We start from the raw sequence: 22,552 nt of genomic DNA, 5'->3' as shown, positions 1-22,552 counted from the left end.
TCAGCATCATTTTAATTAATGAATTTCCAGCCATGAACTTTGCACTAGCATTCACTAGCATTCGTCAGCACTGGTGGCTAAATCAGTCACTTGCCTGTAAACTTGCTGGACGTTTTTCAAAGCACAAACTGAAATTCTGAAAATCGTCTGATCAGCATGTTTTTTCTTGGTCCAGGATCCGAGGGGAAACCTGCTCAGGCAGTGGCTGGCTGCAGACAGCGTCCTTGGCGTTGTGTCCAAAGAGTTTCAGCTGTCTGAAAACCCTCCTCTGGGTCAGTGGACCATCATCGCTACAGTCAAAGTAAGTCCTTTAGCAGGTGAACCTCTGCAGGGTAATTAAGCTGGACAGGCCTCTGATAATTCAATCTAATCCACCTGACCACTGATTGCTTCTGCCAAAGTCAGATCTTTTGTGCAAAGACATTCATGCGGTCAGTGGCACTAATCTGTTTGACAGGAAACCTATAATTAATGCACAGTATGAAAAATGTCTCACCTCCACATCTCCAGGTTTGCATTAAAATATAAGGCTGATTCCCTAACAAGATATATTAAGACATTTAAAAACATATGGAATCATTTCCTTTAACTTATTCATCTTTGCTTCAAAGAGTATGTCAGTGTTGCTCGTACCTGATTTACTCGTAGTTTTGATTTATACTAACCTTCTCATCACTGGTGACCCTAACCCTTTGTTTTGGAGACAAGCAAAAGTACAAAATCTAAATATTTTTTGGTTCTTGGATATTTTTATTTGATATTTGTGCGTGATTTCTGGTCAGAGAAATCACTGCTGCGTTTTTTAAATGTATTTGATCTTGCGTGATTAAAGACGAGAGTAATCGGACCTCTCTGCAGTGGATAACTCTGTAACAGGGCAGATTCCATCGGAACAATTGAATGGATAAATAGCAGCACAGGCAAGAGTCCCTTTCATAAAAAAAACTCTTAAGTTTCAGTAACTCACAACTCGTGCTGTGAATGTGAAGGGGACTTCTGTGGCTGTAACATTTATACACACCAGTTAAAGTCAGACTGAGTGAAAGAATGAAGGAATAGATTTTCCTTATAAAAAGAACAAAGAGAGATGATGTTATAAAGATCCTCTGTGTGTTGCAGGACATTTCAAGTGTGAAGTACTTCACTGTGGCTCAATATGGTATGGATGTTTTCTCTATCCAGCATTACATGAACAGCTTCCTCCTTTTGAAGAATAAAAACACATATTAATTTTGTGTGTGTGAGTGTGTATTCATATCTTTGTGGGGACCAAAATAGGAAGTTTACTATACTTGTGGGGACCAACAGTCCTTATGGGGACCAAACTCCTGGTCCCCACAAGTTTGAAGGCATTTTTGAGACTCAAAATGTGGTTTTAGTAACAGGGTTACAATTGGGTTAGGGTTAGGCATTCGTATTTCATTAGGGTAAGCAGCTCGGGAAAGCATTATGTCAATTAGATGTCCCCACAAGATATGAATATCCAACATGTGTGTGTATCTTTTGGTTGCAGTGCTGCCAAAGTTTGAGGTTTTGATCGATGCTCCGGATGTCATTTACCGTGAGGACCCTCTGGAGGGCTCCATCACAGCAAAGTGAGACTTGGCTTTGATCCAGTTTGTGTGTGAATGAAGTTGCTCCTCAGGATTATTTATGATCTTTCCATCCACAGGTACACTTACGGGAAGTCCGTTCAGGGACACCTGAATATGACGTTCATTTATCACTTTCACGGTACTGTCGAGTTTTACTATGAGGACAGAGAGGTTCGTATGTCAGTGGAATCATTGTGTAATTATTCCTTTAATATTCAGCTGTACAGTTATCATTATAGGCTCTCCCACTATCTGAACTTGTTTATTTTCTTTATTTAAACTATTAAAATAAAATTACAGACTGAAAGCATTTTTAATTACATTTTTTCTAAATATTAAGTTTTCTACACAGTGAAAAATATCTCTAAATGTAGTATAAACATACATTTATACTGTCTCGTAAACTAATAATGCAACATGCATGATATATGTAATATATCACACTTAAGATTACTAATTACCTTCTCTTTATATTGATTAAATCATTTTTGACTGAAGAACTCCTGTCCTGATTAGAACATTTGAGAATATACAGTTTATTTAAACTTAACCATCATAGATTTAACACATTAACAGTGTTCCTTTTCATCAGATTGATGGTACTGAAAGCTTCACATTTGATGCTCCTGATTATTTCCAAATGAGAAATGATTCCAAAATGATGTACTACGAGGGAAACGCTGAGGACGTAACAGTTGTGGCTCATGTGACTGAATACCTCACAGGTAATTCAGATTTTATTTATAAATGTTAACTTGAAATACCAAAAGATTGGTTGTACAGATCAGAAGTGACAATTTACAGCTTATTTCTTTACTTTTTGTTATGTTATGTATGCATGTATTTCATATATTGTTTTAAGTAGTTCTAACTTCTGAGTTTCAGCATTTCCAGGTGTAGAGTTTTATTCGAGGCAGTGTCCAAGCTCATATTTTTGTGAAATTAGTGTGTATTACAATATTTACATTATTTACATACAATTAAAACATCATTTTCTCCCCCAAATTGTGCACAGAATATCCCGTAATGATAAAGTGAAAACATTTGCTTGAAAATTCTGCAAAGTTTTTTTATTCTTTATTAAAAATAAAGACAAAAATATGACATGTACATAAGTATTCATAGCCTTTGCTTAATACTTTGTTGAAGTGCATTGAGTCTTTTTGGCTATGGTGCCACATGCTTGGCTCACCTATTTCTGGGCAGTTTCTCCCATTCTTCTTTACAGAACCTCACAAGCACCATTAGGTTGGATGGGGGGAGTCGGTGTGCTCATTCGGACCTTCAATACTTTTTTTCCGTACCCTACCCCAGATTGTGCCTCTTTACAATTTTAGAGGTCTACAGACAATCTCTAGGACTTCGTGGCTTGGTTGGCCTGACATGCACACACAGCTATGTGATGCATAGTGTTAATGGGACCATTGCACGTTTTGAATATCACGACATACGATAAATTTGCCAGAATTTTAAGCAAACTTCTTTCACTTTGTCATTATGTGGTGTTGTGTGTACCTCATAATGACAAGGTGAAAAATGAATTTAATCTATTTTATGATAATAAGGCTATAACATGACAAAATGGGAAACAAGTGAAGCGCTGTGAGTATTTTTTTCCCCAGATGCATTGCATTTGCTCTCTACTGTGGGACTTTAAACTGCTATAGTTTTTTTTTAATTACAAAGTCAGGGAGATAGTCTACATTATTTTTTGGAATCTAACCAGCTTTTGTTCTTGTTTGTGGTGCTGACTCCTGTGACTACGTCTCATTTTTCAGGCATTACATATAACAGTACGGCAACAGTAGGTTTGTCAAAAACCAGATATAAAGTCTCCTTTGAAGAATATCACAAATTATTGAGGCCCTCTTTAACCTTCAGCGCCAGGGTAAGAAGGCAGCATTTAAGTGAAATGCAGAGTCTGAGCTGTACAGATAACAGATATTCCAGTGTTAATGTAAAACAATTATGCTAATTTTTTTTTCTAATTTTGTAGCTGAAAATATCTACATACAACAATCAGCCACTGTCACTGGAGGATCGCCAAAGCTTTGTTGAAGTTTCAGTGATTCAGCAAAAGCAAAGATTTTGGGGTTGGATCGGAGACATGGTGATAGACACGGAGCCTAAAACATCGAACAGTTCAGGAACTTCAGAAAGTCCAAAGGAGATGCTACCTAAAGAAATGAAGTTTCCTGTCCCTGCAGATGGACTCATACCTTTCAGCGTTAAAATCACGAGTGAAACAGACATGCTCAGTATTGATGTAAGTTATACAATAATACCCTCATTGACTAAATATTATAAGACAGATTATTTCAAAATTTGACTTTAAAATGTCTGGATGTGGGATTAAGTAACAAGGCCTTTAGTTCTGTTAAGAAATCTTGAAAATTATTATTGTTTTACTTTATCTGTTTAGCCTTTGCTTTCAGACACAGCTTATTTCTTAATTTAGGATCCAATTTTGGAAAAAAAAATTACAGAATTAGTACTTTCAATTAACTTTTAATTTTATATTTAAATTTTAATTAACAAATGAGTCACTGCACAGCTAAACATATGATTTCAAATGTACTGGTCAACATTAAATTGAACAAATATACTCTGTAGATAGATCATTGACATCTGCTGATATTTTTTCAATATTATGTATTTATATCGAAAGAAATGGCAAAATGCATTAAAGTCTTAGGACATATTGCACTACGCTGAAATATAAATTGGTGTCTCATCTGCATAGAAGAGGGACAAAATTATGTGTTTACCAATTCAGGGGCCAACTGAAAGCTAATTTAATTTCAATTCTAAGTTTAATTTAGAAAATAGGCTAAGTATAACTTGTGAAAAATTTGGAATATATGTCTTTATTATATCAGGGTGTTATGATAATTCTGAATATCAACTGAATTATGTGATTTTTAAAGATTTATTTTGCATTAACTATATTCATAACACAAAACAAAATTTTAAAGGTAACTGTATAATGAAAAATGATTTTATCATATTTAATATTTAACAAGAAAAAGCACAACATGTTTGTTTAATATTGTTTATCTTGTGTGGGTTTTTTTTGTGATATTATCATTTATTTGCTTAAATGTATTTTTATTTAGCAGCAGGATTTTACAACTCACATATTGTACCTAAAAAGCTAAAGGCTTATTTTATTCTGTAGTTGCTAGGTGGAGAGTGCTAATAGCTACAGGCAAGAATAAAGTAATCTACTGTGAAAAATCCACACCTGACAAGAAAATCACGTACAAAAGAAATTACACTTGAATAGATAAATAAATTAATATGAAAAATATTTACGTGTTAACTAAAACAGAAATTAAACCCAAAAGCATGATCATGATTTCAAATTACATTTAAAATCTTTGGTATCTCTTTTTCTTCTCAGGCTTCTTTTGAGGACAGCCATAGCAATCTATATATACAGCGAAGCTACACATCCCCCAGTGAGAGCTACCTGCAGATTCAGAAACCCTTCACACCTCCAGAGGTAAAGCTGAAGAATACAAGGAACTATTTAAAATTACCTTTGTGTCAGCATTGTAAACATGCAGGTAATATGCCAAAATAGTCTATGGTTACCTTAGATGTCCTTTCAACACACCTCAATCACATGCACTGAGTTCATTATAACAATTTGTTTCATTTACATTTGCTTAGTAATTATAAACATTCAGTTTTTATGTCCTGCCTATGATTCAAATTAAAGTTAACTTAGTTAATAATAATAATAATGGATTGCATTTTATATAGCGCTTTTCGGGGCCCTCAAAGCGCTGTACAATGCTTCCAAGTGACTGCTTGTGTGAAGATGGTGAGGCTTCTAGAATGACTCGTCCAGTGTAGATCTTCAAAAAACAGATTTACAGCCAATTACTGACTGTGGTTGTAGAACATTTATACTCATACGTAACGTCACCATTTGACCTTCTTTCAGGTTGGTTCGCCCTTTCTGCTGCACATTGAAAGTAATTTTCCATTGAATGAGGTTCACTACCTGGTATGAAAAAAAGCATCAAATATTATTACACTTTGTCAAATTTGTAGTTAATTTGATTAATATTTAAATAAAGCACATTTCCAACTGTTGAAAGTTGTTTGTTTTCCAGTAGTGGTGACAAGAAGTTTTAAGTATTCAGTTTATTGCTGTAAGCAAAGAAAGACGAATGTATGCTTCCAGCTTCTTATAAGACCTTCCGTCTGTATCTTGTGTGTAAAGGTGAAGTCAAGAGGACAGGCGATTTCTGCCGGGAAAGGCTCTCCTGATCTGACTCTGGTCCCAGAAGTCTCCTGGGCTCCTCTGGCCTGCATCATCGTTTACTGTGTGCACCCCAGCGGAGAGGTCATCAATGATGCAATCCAGCTGCCAATCAGGCAGTTTTTACAAAACCAGGTGATTTTTTCATTCTTCATTTTTTTCTTTGAAAAATAAACTAATTTGTCTCTTGAATTGTGTGAATATGAGGTTATGAAGTTGGAAAAAACGGTGAAGAAAAAACAATCCAAGTTACATGATAATAATTTCCCAGCAAACATTTCAGCAGTGAGTAACCGTCATCTTTTCTCAATGTCTAGTCTTAGTAAAAAAAAAAAAAGAAGAAAAAGAAAAGAATAGTTGAATGAAAGTTGTGTCAGTGTTGGAGAAATACGTTTGCCCTCTGCCTGGTGTCCTTCTTTGACTATCTAGCAATTAGAAAAACAAGCAAAATATTGTATTTTGTGAAAAAGCCTAAAAGCTCATGAAAAGACAACAACCTGCAAAGGTAACATGAACTGGTGTCTTCTTGCTCTGGAGTCCATTTCTTATCCCAATGAGGTTTATATCTTCTGCTGCCCTGTGCCATAATGCTAGTGTGTGTCTCTGAACATCCTGTGACTATCTGTTCACAACCAGGAATAATATTTCTTTATTATATTATTGTGAATATATTTCTTATGTTAAAAGATGGTCTGACTGGACCTTTATACGTAACTCCTAAATATCCTAACTGACTTATTCCCTGACTTTATTAAAGTTCTAAATAATTATTATTATAATTATTTTTCTTAAACTGGTCTTGCTTTTAGCTTTTCAGGCTGACTTTGTCTAATTAGTAGGCAGGACGTTTGCGCCTAAGATGACCACATTTGGCACATTATTTTTCACTGATTTCATACACATCAAAGAGTTGAAAAAAAAAAAAGCAAACAAAAAACAAACCTCAGAATTTTGAAATCTCACATTTTTGCTCACAGAGATGACTTATTTTTACATTATGGTTTAAAATTTTTGTGCACGTTTAATATGAACATCCACCATTAGAGCAGGACATATATAACAGGAAATAACGAGTAAAATGGTACTTTTGCAAATTTGTGACTAATCAACCTGTGATTGGCAGGTGTCGCTTAGTTGGAGCAGTGTTGTAAAGAGGCCAGCTGAGACTGTGACCCTGAATGTGAGTGTACTGGAGCCCAACTCAGTAGTCGGGATCCTGGTGGTTGACAAGGCGACGCAGAGGGCGGGATCAGACAATGACATCACCACGGAGACGGTATGTAAAATGTTAAGATAAGAACTGTATGTATACATCTCATGTGAAAATAAAAGTTTTGACAGTAAAACTACGTTTCTTTTTCTAACTTCGCTCGGTGTTTCACTATGGGAATCGCCTCGGCGTGACCAACTACGGAAGCTCCAATGACACCACATCTGTCTATGACAGACCTGTCGAGCCGTGCTCAGGGCTCCGCCCCCTCGTACTAACACGGCCGACCAGCTCCTCCTAACTCATTCTCGCTTTCTTCCCGTGAGAAACTACTTTGAGCTCCCTCAGCGCATCCAGGCTAACTTGATTAGCTGCTTAACAGTTCTCAGGCGTCCCGTGTAGGAGTACGTCGCCGAACGCAGTTTTTCCGGTTCCAGTTTGGATCGTGCTGAGTAAGTCCTTCGAAAGAAGTGTACTTAGAGTTGCACTGTGGAACAGCAACCGCGTCAGGCGAGCTGTCCCAGCGGTTCCTGGTTTTAGTTAGCGAGGTAGCCGACGTTGTGTGACTCGGGCTAACGCATTATGGCGAGCTGTTCGTTCAGTGTCCGGCTAGCATTAACTTGTTAGCAGGCCACGAACCACATTAGCGTCTCACTAGCATTAGCTTGTTGGTCGACCTAGGGTTCGGTTAGCATTAAGTTGCTAACGATATTGGCTAGCGGAGTGCAGCTAACGTGTCACGACGAGCTGACTCCCGCCACGACTAGATCGGATTTATCACACGCTGCTAGTCCGAGCTACTTACGGGCTAACGTGTCGAGACGAGCCTGGTGTAGCCTAGTCTCACCCCTTTCCGCTAACCATGTCTACAGCTCCTACTCCCGCCAAAAGGTCGGAGCCGAAGGCTAAAGAGGCTGCATCCCGCCCGTGCCCCGCATCATGCGGTGCCACCATCTCGGGCAGGGACCCTCATCCAATGTGCATCGTCTGTATGGGTGCCAAGCATGCTCGGGCTTCACTGGCGGACCCTCAGGGATGCCCACACTGTGCTTTGATGCCAGAGAAAGTCCTGGAAAGGAGGCTGAGAGTAGCAGTAACGAACAGTCAGGACCCCTGCCTGTCGGCTGCTACTGCTACGAGCGATATCCGTCATCCGCGAGCCTCCACAAGCTGGGCGGACATGATGGAAGAAGAGTCCCCGCTCATGCCCCCATCGTTCGAGGACCTCCTCGATCAAAACGTGGGCGAGCCGGGTGGCGAGGACGCGGAGGGCGATGCCGACTCCGACCTCCTCGACCTGGAGGACATGGATGAGGAACAGGAGGATGACTCTACCTTTCCTCCCCAGCAGTCCAGGCCACCGAGTGGGGCTGAAGTTGCACCCCTGGTGGACAGCAATTTGTACGAGGTCTGCAAACGGGTTGCTGCCAAGCTAGGCATCCCATGGCCAGCCGCCCAGGATGCCGAAGGGGCAGAACGCGACCTGTATGATGGCAAGAGGCTCCCACCAGCCTTGCCGCCATCAAAGCAGCTTCTGCCAGCAGTCCCAGCCTGCATGAAAGAAATGAGTCGCTATTGGTCAAGCCCTTTTAAAAGCAAGCTTCCGACCAAGGGCTGCTCTAAGCTTGAGATCCAGGGGATGGGTGAACTGGGGCTGACCGAACCCCCAGCAGTGGAGCCTTCAGTGGCGTATCACCTTCACCCTAACCGCAGGGCAATCTCAGCTTCTTCTAGCATTTCTTTGCCCAACAAGATAGATCGCCTCACGGCATCTATTTATCAAAGGATGTACAAATATGCTGCACAGTCAGTATGCTCGCTTAATGCAGTCACACTGCTATCAGCATATCAGGCAGAAATTCTGGAAGACATGGGCCGTCAGCTTGACTCGGGTTCCCCGAACCCAGCCCTCTGGGATGAAATCTGCGTGGTTAATGATCTCATTCTTCGCTCCTCCAGGGGAGCAATCCAAGGGTGTGGTCGCGTTATGGGCCTTGCAGTCTCGGGTGAGAGAGCCTTGTGGCTAAACCTGTCAGGCCTAGGTGATGCTCAGAAGGCTGAGGTCATGGATGCAGCCTATGACCCAACCAAGGGTCTCTTTGGCCCAGCCCTGGAGAGAATGAGAGAAACAAGCACCCGCAGAAAGCAGGAGGGTGAAGCATTAAATCTCTGCTTACCCAGAAAACCTAACTCTCAGCCCCAGCAGGTGCCAAGAGCTGGCTTTGCAGCAACAGCAGCAGCTGCGAGAGGGAGACAGAGTGGGGTCAGAATGCAGAGAGGAGCAGGAGGCCAGCAGGGTGCCCACCAGGCCAAGGTAGAGAACCGAAGACCTTGGGGCAAGCATTCCTTTGCAGCAGTTGCTGCAAAGAACAAGCCGTTACACCCGGTCAGCCTAGCACACCTGCAGCATTCTGTATCACCCCTCTTTTCTTCCCCAAATAGAAGGAAGGTGTTAGAAGGGGTAACCAAATCACTCCAAAGTTCAGGGTCTCCGGAAGTTTCCAGTTCACCAGGAGCACCCTCTCAGTCTCCTCCTCCAGTTCAGGGAGGACAGACTTGTGGACAAATGGCGCAGTGTCACCAAACACTTCTAAGCACTCTGTCTGTGTCACCAAGCACTGCCCAGAGTCATCAGACACTTCACTGTGGTTTGGGGGTAACAAAAGAAATAAAACGTGCATTTCTGCAGCCAGGCAGTTTGCCAAGGGCAGAATATCCCCCCAGTTTCAAAATAAAAACAAAAGAAAATCACTGCAATTTGTCTTTGTTCCCAGCGGGGTGAGCTTACGCTCTTCCCGAGGGGGAGAGCCCCAACTCCTTCCGGGAGACAGGGGTGACGTCACGCTACCGCTTCTTCAGAGGCCCGCTTGCAGCGCGGCTGGAGCAGTGGCGCGCATGCGCAGTTCATCCCTGGGTCTTGTCAACCATTTCCCATGGTTACAGACTACAGTTTGCGGCAAAACCACCGAGATTCGGCAGAGTGTTAGCTTCTGTGGCCAGTCGCGATTCAGCGAATGTGCTGGAGGAGGAAATATCCTCCCTGTTACACAAACAGGCGATCGGAGCGGTTCCGAGCGAAGAAGCTCAGCAGGGCTTTTACTCCCGCTATTTCCTCATCCCGAAAAAGGATGGAACGTCGCTCCGTCCTATTCTGGATCTGCGTGTGTTAAACAAGCATTTGAGAAAGTACACGTTCAGAATGCTCACACACAAGACGCTTTGTCGCTCAATTCACACAGGCGATTGGTTTGTTACAATCGACCTATCAGACGCATATTTTCACATTGCCATTTATCCTCCACACAGGAAATATCTCAGGTTCGCTTATCAGAGCGTAGCGTACGAGTTTCAAACTATCCCATTCGGGCTATCCTTAGCTCCGAGGGTGTTCAGCAAATGTGTGGAGGCAGCGCTGTCTCCGTTAAGGAACAGCGGCATCAGAATATTCTCTTACATAGACGATTATCTAATATGCTCACGATCGCGCGAGCAGGCGATCAAAGACTCCGAGGTGGTGGTGAATCACCTCACGGAGCTTGGGTTCACTATCAACCTGGAAAAGAGCCACTTGAAACCCGCACAGTTTACAGAGTATCTGGGGCTCAGAATAGACTCCATCTCTTATCGTATCGTACTTTCAGAGCGGAGGATCGCATCCTTCACTCACTGTCTTTCCCGTTTTCAGCTGGGGAAAGTCGTGCGGTTCCGACTCTGTCTCCGCCTCCTCGGCCTCATGGCTTCGGTGATATCGGTGGTACACTTGGGGCTGCTTATGATGAGAGATTTTCAGCGGTGGGTCGCTTCTCTGCAGCTGTGCCCTCGCCGACATCTCAGTCGTGGTGTAAAAATAACGCAGCCATGTATCGCGGCTCTCCGGCCCTGGAGGAGCTCGACAGCTCTCGCGGCGGGGGTACCGCTCGGGGCAGTATCATCCAGGGTGACGCTGACCACAGATGCATCCCTGTCAGGTTGGGGTGCAACTATGATGGGCAGAGCAGTGAATGGCGTTTGGTCACAGAGACTCACTCTGAATCACATAAATGTGCTGGAGCTCCGTGCGGTGCTCCTAGCCTTACGGCATTTTCTGCCGTATCTCCGGGGTCAACATGTTTTAGTGAAAACAGACAACTCCACTGTAGTTGCTTATATCAACCGCCAGGGCGGCACCCGTTCCTGGCAGCTACACAGGTTAGCCAGGGAAATAATTATGTGGAGCAGCACTCGGCTCCTCTCCCTTTGGGCAACTCACGTGCCAGGAATTCTGAACAGGGGGGCGGACCTCCTGTCCAGAGGAAATTCACTGTTCGGAGAATGGAGGCTTCACCCACAGGTGGTGGAGCAGATACGGCCGGGCTGCCGTAGATCTCTTCGCCTCGCGAGAAAACACACAGTGCCCCCTGTTTTTCTCCCTGTCAGACGCACACGCGCCACTGGGCGTGGATGCGCTGGCCCATCCATGGCCAAAAACTCTGCTGTATGCTTTCCCTCCCCTCAGCCTGATCTCCCCAACACTGATCAGAGTGAGGGATCAGGGGCTGTCTCTGATTTTAATAGCTCCACGGTGGCCATCCAAACACTGGATAGCAGAAATCATCCAGCTTCTGGTGGACGAGCCATGGCCACTCCCCATCTGCAGGGACCTTCTGTCTCAGGCGCGGGGGGAGATATACCATCCCCATCCAGACCAGGTTGCTCTCTGGGCCTGGCCCGTGAAAGGTGGAATTTGAAGGCAGCAGGCATGCCTCCGAAGGTTATTGAAACCATTCAGAATGCCAGAGCCTCCTCCACTCGTTCCATTTACAGCAGTAAATGGCGTGTTTTTGAAGAGTGGTGCCATGAAAAGCAGATTATCCCTTTTCAGTGTTCAGTGGTGGAGCTGTTGTGTTTTCTTCAAGACTTGCTGGACAAAAGGAAAGCTTTTTCCACTATAAAGGTCTATTTAGCAGCTATTTCAGCCTGCCACGTGGGGTTTGGTGATAAACCTGCTGGGCAGCACCCCCTTGTAGGTCGCTTCATGAGAGGGGCGCGTCGAACGCTCCCAGTTTCTAGACCACTGGTCCCTTTATGGGATCTGTCAGTCGTTTTAGACGCCCTCTCCCACCACCCCTTTGAGCCTATTGGGGCAGTGGGGTTGAAGTTTCTCTCTCTTAAAACCACTCTGCTGTTGGCTCTAACCACAGCCAAGCAAGTTAGTGAATTACAGGCTCTGTCTATTCACCCCTCTTGTCTACAGCTGGCCCCGGGACTCACTAAAGCACTCCTGAGGCCTAACCCAGCCTTTGTCCCTAAAGTGTTGGAAACATCATACAGGTGCTCTACAGTAGAGCTCCTAGCTTTTCACCCCCCTCCATTCTCTTCCGAGAGGGAGCAGAGGCTGAACACTTTGTGCCCTGTCCGGGCCTTGGGGACTTATGTTGACAGAACAGCTGGATTCAGGAAGTCGGATCAGCTGTTTGTTTCCTGGGCCTCCCCTCACAAGGGCAGGCCCGTATCACGCCAGAGACTAGCTCATTGGATTGTAGAGGCCTTGGCTCTGGCTTATAGCTGTAAGGGCTTGCAGGCCCCCCCGGGACTCCGAGCACACTCCACTAGGGGTGTGGCCACATCCTGGGCGTTGTTCAGAGGTGTATCAGTCCAGGATATTTGTGCGGCAGCAAGCTGGGCTACGCCGCACACGTTTGTCCGGTTTTATCGGCTGGATGTTGCACAGTCATCCCTGGCTCAGACGGTGCTGGATTCTGGTGCCTCAGGTTTGACCTGAGATCCTGGAGTAGCACTGGAGAGTAGCTTCGGGAGCTGGCGCAATCTGGGAGTGGGCCATATCTCCCATAGTGAAACACCGAGCGAAATTAGAAAAAGAACGTTGGGTTACTTAACGTAATCCCTGGTTCTTTGATAACAGAGTGAGGTGTTTCACCAACACTTCCCTCCTTGCTTAGGCACGGAAAGAAATCTGCTTGGAATGAGTTAGGAGGAGCTGGTCGGCCGTGTTAGTATGAGGGGGCGGAGCCCTGAGCATGGCTCGACAGGTCTGTCATAGACAGACGTGGTGTCATTGGAGCTTCCGTAGTTGGTCACGAGGCGATTCCCATAGTGAAACACCTCACTCTGTTATCAAAGAACCAGGGATTACGTTATCTCACGATTAAATTGCTTGATTCGGTTCTACTTTACAATTTTGCCTCATTTAATCGTAATTTTGCAGGTATGCATTTATGCACAGCTCTCTTAATGTCCCAACACAGCATTTCAATTAGGTTGAGGTCTGGATGCTAATTGGCCCATTGCAACACTTTGATTCTTTTCTTTTTCAGTCATTCTGTTGTTGCTGCTTTGCTTGGGACCATTCTCCTGTTTGTTTTTGTGCCAAACTTTAGCTGTCAGACTGATGGCCTGAAATTTGACTCTAGAATTGGTTAGCATACAGAGAAGTTCAGGTCACAAGCGCCTGGTCCTGTGATTACAAAACAAGTCCAAACCATTAACCCTCCACCACTGTGCTGACAGTTTTTATGAGTTGTTTGTGCTTATATTCTGCGTTTGGTTTTCCCCAAATGTGCTTTGTATTTTGACCAAAAAATCTCCACTTGGGTCTCATCTATCCAAAGGACATTGAAGTCTTGTGGTTTGTTCAGATGCACCTTTGCAAACCTAAGCTGTACTGGCATTTTCTATTTAAAGAGAAAACGATTTATCCTGGCAGCTCTTCCAAACAGCCCATTCAGTGGCTTGCAAAAGTATTCGGCCCCCTTGAACCTTCCCACCTTTTGTCCCATTACAGCCACAAACATGAATCAATTTTATTGGAATTCCACGTGAAAGACCAATACAAAGTGGTGTACACGTGAGAAGTGGAACGAAAATCATACATGATTCCAAACATTTTTTACAAATAAATAACTGCAAAGTGGGGCGTGTGTAATTATTCAGCCCCCTTTGGTCTGAGTGCAGTCACTTGCACATAGACATTGCCTGATGAGTGCTAATGACTAAATAGAGTGCACCTGTGTGTAATCTAATGTCAGTACATACAGCTGCTCTGTGATGGCCTCAGAGGTTGTCTAAGAGAATATTGGGAGCAACAACACCATGAAGTCCAAAGAACACACCAGACCGGTCAGGGATAAAGTTATTGAGAAATTTAAAGCAGGCTTAGGTCTGCAAAAAGATTTCCCAAGCCTTGAACATCCCATGGAGCACTGTCCAAGCAATCATTCAGAAATGGAAGGAGTATGGCACAACTGTAAACCTACCAAGACAAGGCCGTCCACCTAAACTCACAGGCCGAACAAGGAGAGCGCTGATCAGAAATGCAGCCAAGAGGTGACTCTGGACGAGCTGCAGAGATCTACAGCTCAGGTGGGGGAATCTGTCCATACGCAAAGTTGGCCTTTATGGAAGAGTGGCAAGAAGAAAGCCATTGTTAACAGAAAACCATAAGAAGTCCCGTTTGCAGTTTGCCACAAGCCATGTGGGGGACACAGCAAACATGTGGAAGAAGGTGCTCTGGTCAGATGAGACCAAAATGGAACTTTTTGGCCAAAACGATATGTGTGGTGGAAAATTAACACTGTGCATCACTCTGAACACACCATCCCCACTGTCAAATATGGTGGTGGCAGCATCATGCTCTGGGGGTGCTTCTCTTCAGCAGGAACAGGGAAGCTGGTCAGAGATGATGGGAAGATGGATGGAGCCAAATACAGGGCAATCTTAGAAGAAAACCTGTTGAAGTCTGCAAAAGACTTGAGACTGGGGCAGAGGTTTACCTTCCAGCAGGACAACGACCCTAAACATAAAGCCAGGGCAACAATGGATGGTTTAAAAAAAAATGGCCCAGTCAAAGTCTAGATCTAAATCTAGACTTTGACTGTGCAAAGCACTGTATTTTTCTAAGTGCGCTGTCATTAACTTTTGCATTTAACTTGCTAATCGATGCTTGCAGAGTCTCAGATGTAGCTCTTGGATATCTTGCAGTTTCTCTGAGCATTGCACAGTCTGACCTTGGAAGGAATTTACTGGGTCGTGTACTCCTGGGATAACTTTGGCATTGTGTTAACACATACCCAGCACGCTGCTAAAATGTCTTCTTTTACAGAGGTGCTCACAACTGATGACTGATGAACTGATGGCAACTCATTGACTTTTGATAATCAGCACGTTGGCTGTTCCTTATCCTCCTAATTCGTATGGAGGCAATCAGGGTTTACTGAGTATTGTTCAGAAGACTGCATTGAATCCTATGAAAAATGTTTTTAAAGTGAATAGGTTAAGAGATATGTGAAGAAGATGAGATGTTTTCCTCGTACATGATAGGATAGTTTGTATAAATGTAATTCAGCTTCTCAAACTAAAACAATTATTGGTTTCTTAAAATGTTAATAATTAAATATCAGCATGTGAGGCAGCTTGCTTACTTCAATCTGATCCTTAATTTGAGAGATCAAACTTGGAGCCTTGACTCATCTGTTTTTCATTCGTACTGACTGTTGTTGATCACATAACATGCTTTATTGTTTACAACAGTGTAACCTGTGAATACTAGAAGCTTCCATATCTCCTTGGGGTCCTCTGTAGTTTATTGTTTTCCAGCTAAATGTTCTCTGCCTTTTATAATCATATGCTTCCTGGTATATGATCCCTTTCATGTTCACCTGGGAAAACAAACCTGCCTCCCCACCCAAGTATCAGTTTATTAGACATGTTTCTGTCCCAGTTTCCTTTGTTCGGTTTTATGGGGTGTAACAGTAGCAGCTCTTATATTGCTGGTGATATTTTCAGGTGATGAAGCAGATGAAGGAGTTTGGCAATTCCATGGCTGACGGCAACAATGAAACGCCAAAAATGGGGGATCCACACTCTGTTTTCAAGGTTAGCCTCCACAGAGAGACATCGCTTCTGTTTATTTAGTGACTCTGCTCATTTTCAGCTATTCTTTGACTCAAGAAGCATTGTTTGAATCACAAAATAATCCTTACTTATCTTATAACAGGCTCTGACATGGGAGGGCCTTCTGTGATCATTGTGTGCCCTAGATGCTCATATTTACAGATATAATATCAAACAGATCCAAGAGTAGAAACAACTGTGACCCTGAGTGTTCAGAGCAGTCGGTGCCTGAGCTTTTAACTCACTTATACCTACACTAAAGCCATAATTCTAATATTTTGACATGTGTAATATTTCTGTAATTACTTATAACTCATAACATAGAGTTTTGGTTTGGTTTTCCTCTTTTTCACTGAGGGAAGATGGACAGTCTTCACTTTATTTCAAAATGAATAATATGTAATGATAGTTCTGTTTTTTTGTACAGTCATGTGATCTTGTGGTTTTCACTGATGCCAGTTTGAAAACGTATCAAATAATGCACGACTTCCGTAAGTGTTAAACAGTATCAAACATTTTAAACATTGTGGATCGGTAATGCTAATGTGACTGATACTTTTTTTTTTTTTTAAACAGCAGGGGAGATAATGTTTTACACTACTGCGACAGAGCATTTACGTGGAGAGCAACAAAAGGAACGTGTGCGTTGGTACTTTCCAGAGACCTGGATCTGGATGGACACAAACACCAGGTGATATTTCAGTGTCAGACTGTAGAAACAGTTGCCTCCTGCTGTTTCATGTGACCTTTACTCTACATATTGAAAAATAGAGTTTAAACAAAAGTTTTCAAATTTTATGTAAATTGTAAGGCTGCAGCACACAGACACCAGAATTTCACACACGCAAAGCACAATTTTCTTGAACAGTTGATATAAGAACACAGGTCACATTATTTTGGAGACAGTTGCATTTAAAATACTGCAAAAGGCAATATCAAGGCAGTTTATTTTCTTCACACCGAGTGCCACTATGTACAGGTGAAGGAAAGGGATTTGGGGTCTCTAGGGGTCACGAGGGCAGTGAGGGGAAAACGCACACGGTTAATTCAGACACAGGACTTCTCCTCCCAGGGATTCCTTTTCGCGCTCACACCGCACCAACACACCACATTCACAACAGATCAGTAGCAGGTCCTCGGGTGGGGCATGCAGAGTCAGGCATGAAAAGAGGAGATTGGTATCAGAATAGCACTTCAAAGAGAAACTTGAAGAAAGCTGCTGAATACAGGAAACACTGACGAAGGTTACACAATAATCCAGCGACGAAGCATTCCCAGTGGCTGCCTTAAGTAGAGGTGGACCGATTCGATATTACGTATCGGTCCGATACTGACCTAAATTACTGGATCGGATATCGGAAAGAAATAAAAAATGTAATCCGATCCATTAAATCACGAAAGCGCCTCACAAAACTTGCGACACGCTGTAACTCGCCTCATAACCTTAGCACATTGAAGCAGTATTCATCACGTGATAGAGCGGCTGTGGCGTGCGAGAGGTGTCGGTGGTCTGGTTCAGCATTTGGAGCCTCGCTACCAATCTATATAGTAACTGTTAAGTCTAATATACCCTAGTAAGCTATAGTACTTTTTCCTTTGGGAAGGCTGTGCAGTCTGCAATTCTGTTGAAGAAAGATGTTGAATCTATTTAATATTTCTTGAAAAAAAAAAAAGATTTCTGTGCATTCCCCCCCCCCACACTGCATCAAATTAAAGTTGATTACGTCAATTAAGCATCATGAGGTGGAGGGTTCCCTTTTTCTTTTTTTTCTTTTTTTCTTTGTTGCTGGGAGTTGAAACCCTATTAGTTAGGTACTCTAATAGGGTTTCAATAGGCACTTAAGTACTCTTTAAAATACCAGAATAGGGAGGATGGTGTAGGTTTAAGTTTATTAGATTGATCAGTATTGCTGAACTATGAAAACATTTTTTGCATACAGGTATAACAGAATAGCTTTAGTGTTGTTGTTTTTTTGTTTTGTTTTTTTAAACTTGAGTATGAACTTAGGCAAAATGCAGCAAGATATTTAAAAAACAGTTTTATTGATTAAAAAAACACTATATCGGATTGATATCCAAATTCATCATATCGGTATCGGACATAAAAAAGTGGTACGTGCCATCTCTAGCCTTAAGTAGGGAGCCTGTGAGAGTGTTGGTCAGATGATTGTTTGCAGGTGCGGGAGCCATGGGCGGGAGTCACAATGAACTCCGCCCCGGTAGTGCGCAGGGCGCGAGAGGGGAGGGAGAAGGGGCAAAATATACAGAAACACTTGTAGCCATACTGAGTCTGCCGAACAGGCACAGAGACCATGACAATAGCAGGAGTAAAACAGGTGGAGATGTTGAATTCAATCAGTCCACTTAGCAGAAGTGAGGCCAAGAGGCTGTCAAGAAATGCAGTTCCTCTAATGTCCAATAAATCCACAGACCCCAAAGTTAACAGCAGAAATAAACATGTTTATAGTTTGGGAAAAGCCTCTACTTTTGTTCTCTGTGAAGGTTCTCATTCATCCAGGTCAGGGGTCGGCAACCTGCGGCTCTTTAGTCCTTATAGTGCGGCTCCGCGTGGTTTGGGAAAATAGAAGTATTTAGTTGAAGTGTATTTTATTTATGTTAGTTCTTTTTTAACTTGTAGTTCTAAATTGGAAGATTATTGTGATATTGAAATATAAGAATACAATTATATTCTATTATTTTTTTCATCGCTCAAAATAAGCGTCACACTCGTGGAAGCTGGTATATCCGCTGAAACACCACGCATTTATCGAGACTTTCAGCCCCAGGTAGGCCAATTATTGACCTTTGGTAAACTATGTTAAAAACAAACACTGCTCATGCCTCACAGATGACAGCTTACAATCCTGCGTAAAGATGAAAGTGACTTCGTACAGCCCCGATTTGCAGATGCTGTGCGCAGACATTCAGGAGCAGAAGTCCCATTGTACCATGGCAAGCCTGACGATGTTTGCATGAACACGCTTTTCAGCATCTCTTTATTGACCACTTTTCACACACGGTTGCTATACACAGCCCGACACATACCAACACAACAGCATAGAGAGCACAGACGTTCAGGTGGCGAGGGGTGATTGCGGGTGCTGCTCAGGTGCGTCCGACTCCCCTGTAGTGGCGCTGCAGACCACGCCCCGCCACACACGTTAACCAGGTAAATTACATATTTAGGCAGAATTTTGCAAATATCTATTTTTCTTTTCTTTAGCAGTATAGTGCTTTTTTTTCCAATTATTTTTTTAAAAGCCAGGTCAAGGCTCCAAAAGCTCAAAGGCGAGTAGGGTGGCAGCTCACAACAGTATTTGTTTGCTACATGGATCATTTTAGTTCAGTTGGGCGTCTTTCCTTTTGTTATATTTCTTTAAGAGTGTTAATTACATAATTAAATGTAATTTTCTCTGTAGCACTTCATAGATTTCATAAGCAACACACCTTAGTTGTTCACACAAAGCATAAAAGTAAAAAACAATAATTACAGTGTTATCTTCATTTTAGATGTCAAAAAGCATTTGCGGCTCCCAGTGTTTTCTTTTGTGTGGAAACCGGGTCCAAATGGCTCTTTGGGTGTTAAAGGTTGCTGACCCCTGATCCAGGTAATTGTGGTCTAAGTTTGGAAAGAAAAGCGTCTGGGCGTCTTTAAGTTTTCTTGAAGATGCTTCACCTCTAATCCAAGAAGCTTTTCAGTTCCAAGAGTAATTGGTGGAGAGTCCCAGATTTTAAACCCCATGGGAGTGTCCCCCAGAGGGTCTTGGACCCCCTATTGTTCCTCTACCTAATCACACAGCCAAGGTGTGAAAACTGTTTTGGCTCACTGTGGTGGGACGTGGTCTGCGGTGCCGTGCAGGGAGGGTGGATGCCGTGCATCCTTAATCACGCCCACCGAGTTAAAACATGGGGACTCAGGGGTCGGTGTGTATTGTGGTGTGATGAGATGTAAATAAATGGCTCATAATTGCGATCTGTGGTCCCGTCGTGCCATATTCACACCACAGTCACAATCAGCCAAGGTTTTGGGTGAACCCATTGTGAATCCTAGCCTCACTCTATCATGTGATTTATTGAGGTTAAATGGCCCAGGATGTGAGTGGGTGTTATTTTTGCTGTTACCTTGGCATATAACCTTAGGAGATGATGTCCCATATACATTCATATTTATGAAATGATAAAAGATATTACCAAGCTAACGCTGAGTAAGCTGTGGTGCAAAACAAAGGCTCAAACAACACAAAGAAGGTGAAGCCACAAACAGTCAGAGATCTCATAGATAATGGTCAGGATCTAAGTTTTTAAGAACTTTTTTTTTTTCTTCTCCAAATAACCATTCTCCAACCTGCAAAGACAAAAGACAACGCACCTCCAACACCTAACATTTTAAGTCAGTAAGCAAACATACTGTTTGTAAGAAAGCTGATGACCTGCACGGTATGATTCTTCAGAAACCGTTGGGTCAGATGCAGTTTTTTAAAATTTAAAGTTCTCTCTCTTCTTTTTTTTTTTTGCCGTTGTTGCAGTAATTCAAACACAAAGGAAATGGCGCTAACTGTACCAGACAGCATCACAACCTGGATTGCCACTGCCTTTGTGATGTCTGAGAATCTGGGACTGGGAATTGTAGAGCAACCAGCAGAGGTATTAAGGTTTATATATTTAATTCATTTTAATTTTTAACCCTGTATTATTAAATTTATTCACAGTATGGCTTTTTGGCTTATTAATCTGAGCAGTAGCTGTTAGCATTAGCATCTCTTGTAACCAGGTTTTCTATGCAACCTTCCTGCAGCTGACAGTGTTCCAGGATTTCTTCCTGTCCTTAAATCTTCCGGCCTTCATCATCCGGGGAGAGGAGCTGCTGCTGGAGATCATTCTGTTCAACTACCTCCAAGAGGACCAGAAGGTGAATCTGCTTCTCCTCAGACACAGGCAGAGTGTACATTAATATAAGAGTCTGCCAGCATTAGACAAATGGGTCATTTTTAACCCTTGGTACGGTGCTAAATTAGCTTTATTATGGAGACTGCCAAAAATAAAATTAAACGAATAAGTTAGAAAAAAGAAAAGTACATGTTTAAAAATAAAAAATGTTCAACTGTGTGGTCTAAAGAATGTCCTATATTTTATATATAGGAATATAAATATGGACATCAAAGAATTACTTCTCAAAGTATACTGTAAGAGAAAACCTTTTCTTTAATAGTTAAACAGCTTTTGACCTTTGGAAAATTCTTTATTGTTTTTATTTATTTTATCGGTTGTTATTTTAAGAGTGTGTGCTTTCTTAAGTTTTGATCATGATAACTTTAATTTCATTTTGTAAAGTTTTTTAACTATTATTTATCTATTTGTGGGATTTGAGGCAATAAGAAAACAAATAAAGAATATTAAGTCAGAAATATACATTTATGTCAAATTTATAGATTAATTATTTCCCATATTTATTTTTTTAAATAAAATATTTATTTTTATTACATGTAATCATAATCTGTATGTATTTATGTAATAATAAATTTTGGGCATTTAATTAATTGTTGCATACTTATGGCAGCTTCTGCCTGCCATACATTATTAAATCACAATACAGTACAGCAGAGTTAGACTTTTGTAAGATGCTGCCACCTAGAGGAACCATAAGCAGACAGTATAATAGAAGGGTGGCTGCTTTTTAGTTCAGTGTCCAGGATCTTGGTGGTATCAGTGGTGAGTTTCTTTGTTTTCTTTGAACCGAGAGTGTTGAGAACACTTAAAATGTGACCTTTCCCACACATATCTGCGTCTTTTTAAATGCGAAATTCTGTTTAACCAATGTATATTGGGGGTTCTTTACGTGTCAAGTTGCCATAATCTAAGGTGGCATCAGTATTTCTGAAAATTGATATGTTCTTTAAACCCTTCATGAAAGAACAGGCCTCTTTGGTTTCCTCCGACTCCCTTTGTGCCACGTTAAATGTGATCACTCTGTGCCTTTGTCGTTAGGTCACCGTCACTGTTGCACAGAGTGAGACCTTCGAGTTCGTCTTCCCAGACAACGAGCAGCTCTCCACGCCCGGTGTTCATCCGGTGTTTGTGAAGAGTGAAAGCGGAGCCACCGTCCTCGTTCCCATCAGGCCGCTGGTCCTCGGGGAGATCCCCATCTCTGTGAAAGCCAACTCGGATGCAGTGTCCGACTCTGTCCACACAACAGTGTTAGTTAAGGTGCGCAGTGAAAAATTTCCACAGTCCTAAAACAGTTCAAATAATTAATTTGGCTTAAAAATACATTTATTTGTTGTTTTTGTAGAACTTTAACTCCCATGCTTAGATTTTATTATCAATATGAACTTCTGTTATTATCAAGCCTGTTATAAGACTACTACATTGTTAGTCTTTAGTCTGACTAGATCTTGTTATGGGGTTACTGATTGGTCTCTAGGCCTGAGGGGCACCAAATCTCTCTATTAGCTTTTACTGAGAAGGAGCATTTTCCAGGTTTTAACAGATAACAAAATAACTTGTGAAATTGTGACAGTGGAAGTTGAACGTGTATATCCTGTTTGTAAAGTGCCTGTCAGCCATCTAAAGCACAAACAGGCAGGG

At 42.2% G+C, this 22,552-nt stretch overlaps 1 protein-coding gene and 1 pseudogene across 1 annotated transcript in view; both read left to right on the top strand.

The window, feature by feature from the left end:
* Positions 1–22,552, top strand: part of cd109 (CD109 molecule) — a 54,123-nt gene that overhangs the window by 1,876 nt on the left and 29,695 nt on the right. Inside the window, exons 5-21 of the mRNA XM_086265146.1 lie at positions 176–301; positions 1,120–1,159; positions 1,514–1,595; positions 1,673–1,766; positions 2,188–2,320; positions 3,374–3,483; positions 3,592–3,861; positions 4,999–5,100; positions 5,548–5,610; positions 5,830–6,003; positions 6,992–7,144; positions 15,860–15,949; positions 16,395–16,458; positions 16,544–16,658; positions 20,494–20,611; positions 20,763–20,876; positions 21,953–22,171. Of these exons, the coding sequence (XP_086121272.1) occupies positions 176–301; positions 1,120–1,159; positions 1,514–1,595; positions 1,673–1,766; positions 2,188–2,320; positions 3,374–3,483; positions 3,592–3,861; positions 4,999–5,100; positions 5,548–5,610; positions 5,830–6,003; positions 6,992–7,144; positions 15,860–15,949; positions 16,395–16,458; positions 16,544–16,658; positions 20,494–20,611; positions 20,763–20,876; positions 21,953–22,171 (2,067 nt within the window). The remainder of the gene's footprint in view (positions 1–175; positions 302–1,119; positions 1,160–1,513; positions 1,596–1,672; positions 1,767–2,187; positions 2,321–3,373; positions 3,484–3,591; positions 3,862–4,998; positions 5,101–5,547; positions 5,611–5,829; positions 6,004–6,991; positions 7,145–15,859; positions 15,950–16,394; positions 16,459–16,543; positions 16,659–20,493; positions 20,612–20,762; positions 20,877–21,952; positions 22,172–22,552) is intronic.
* On the top strand, positions 10,550–12,839 carry LOC147313179 (uncharacterized; annotated as a pseudogene).

Source organism: Aulonocara sp. 'chitande type north' Nkhata Bay, linkage group LG15 (genome assembly GCF_057382095.1).
Source record: "Aulonocara sp. 'chitande type north' Nkhata Bay isolate Kocher_YH1m ecotype deep benthic linkage group LG15, A_spYH_male_GT1.1, whole genome shotgun sequence".
NCBI classification, from domain to species: Eukaryota; Metazoa; Chordata; class Actinopteri; order Cichliformes; family Cichlidae; genus Aulonocara; species Aulonocara sp. 'chitande type north' Nkhata Bay.
This window is presented reverse-complemented; position numbering and strand designations above follow the sequence as displayed.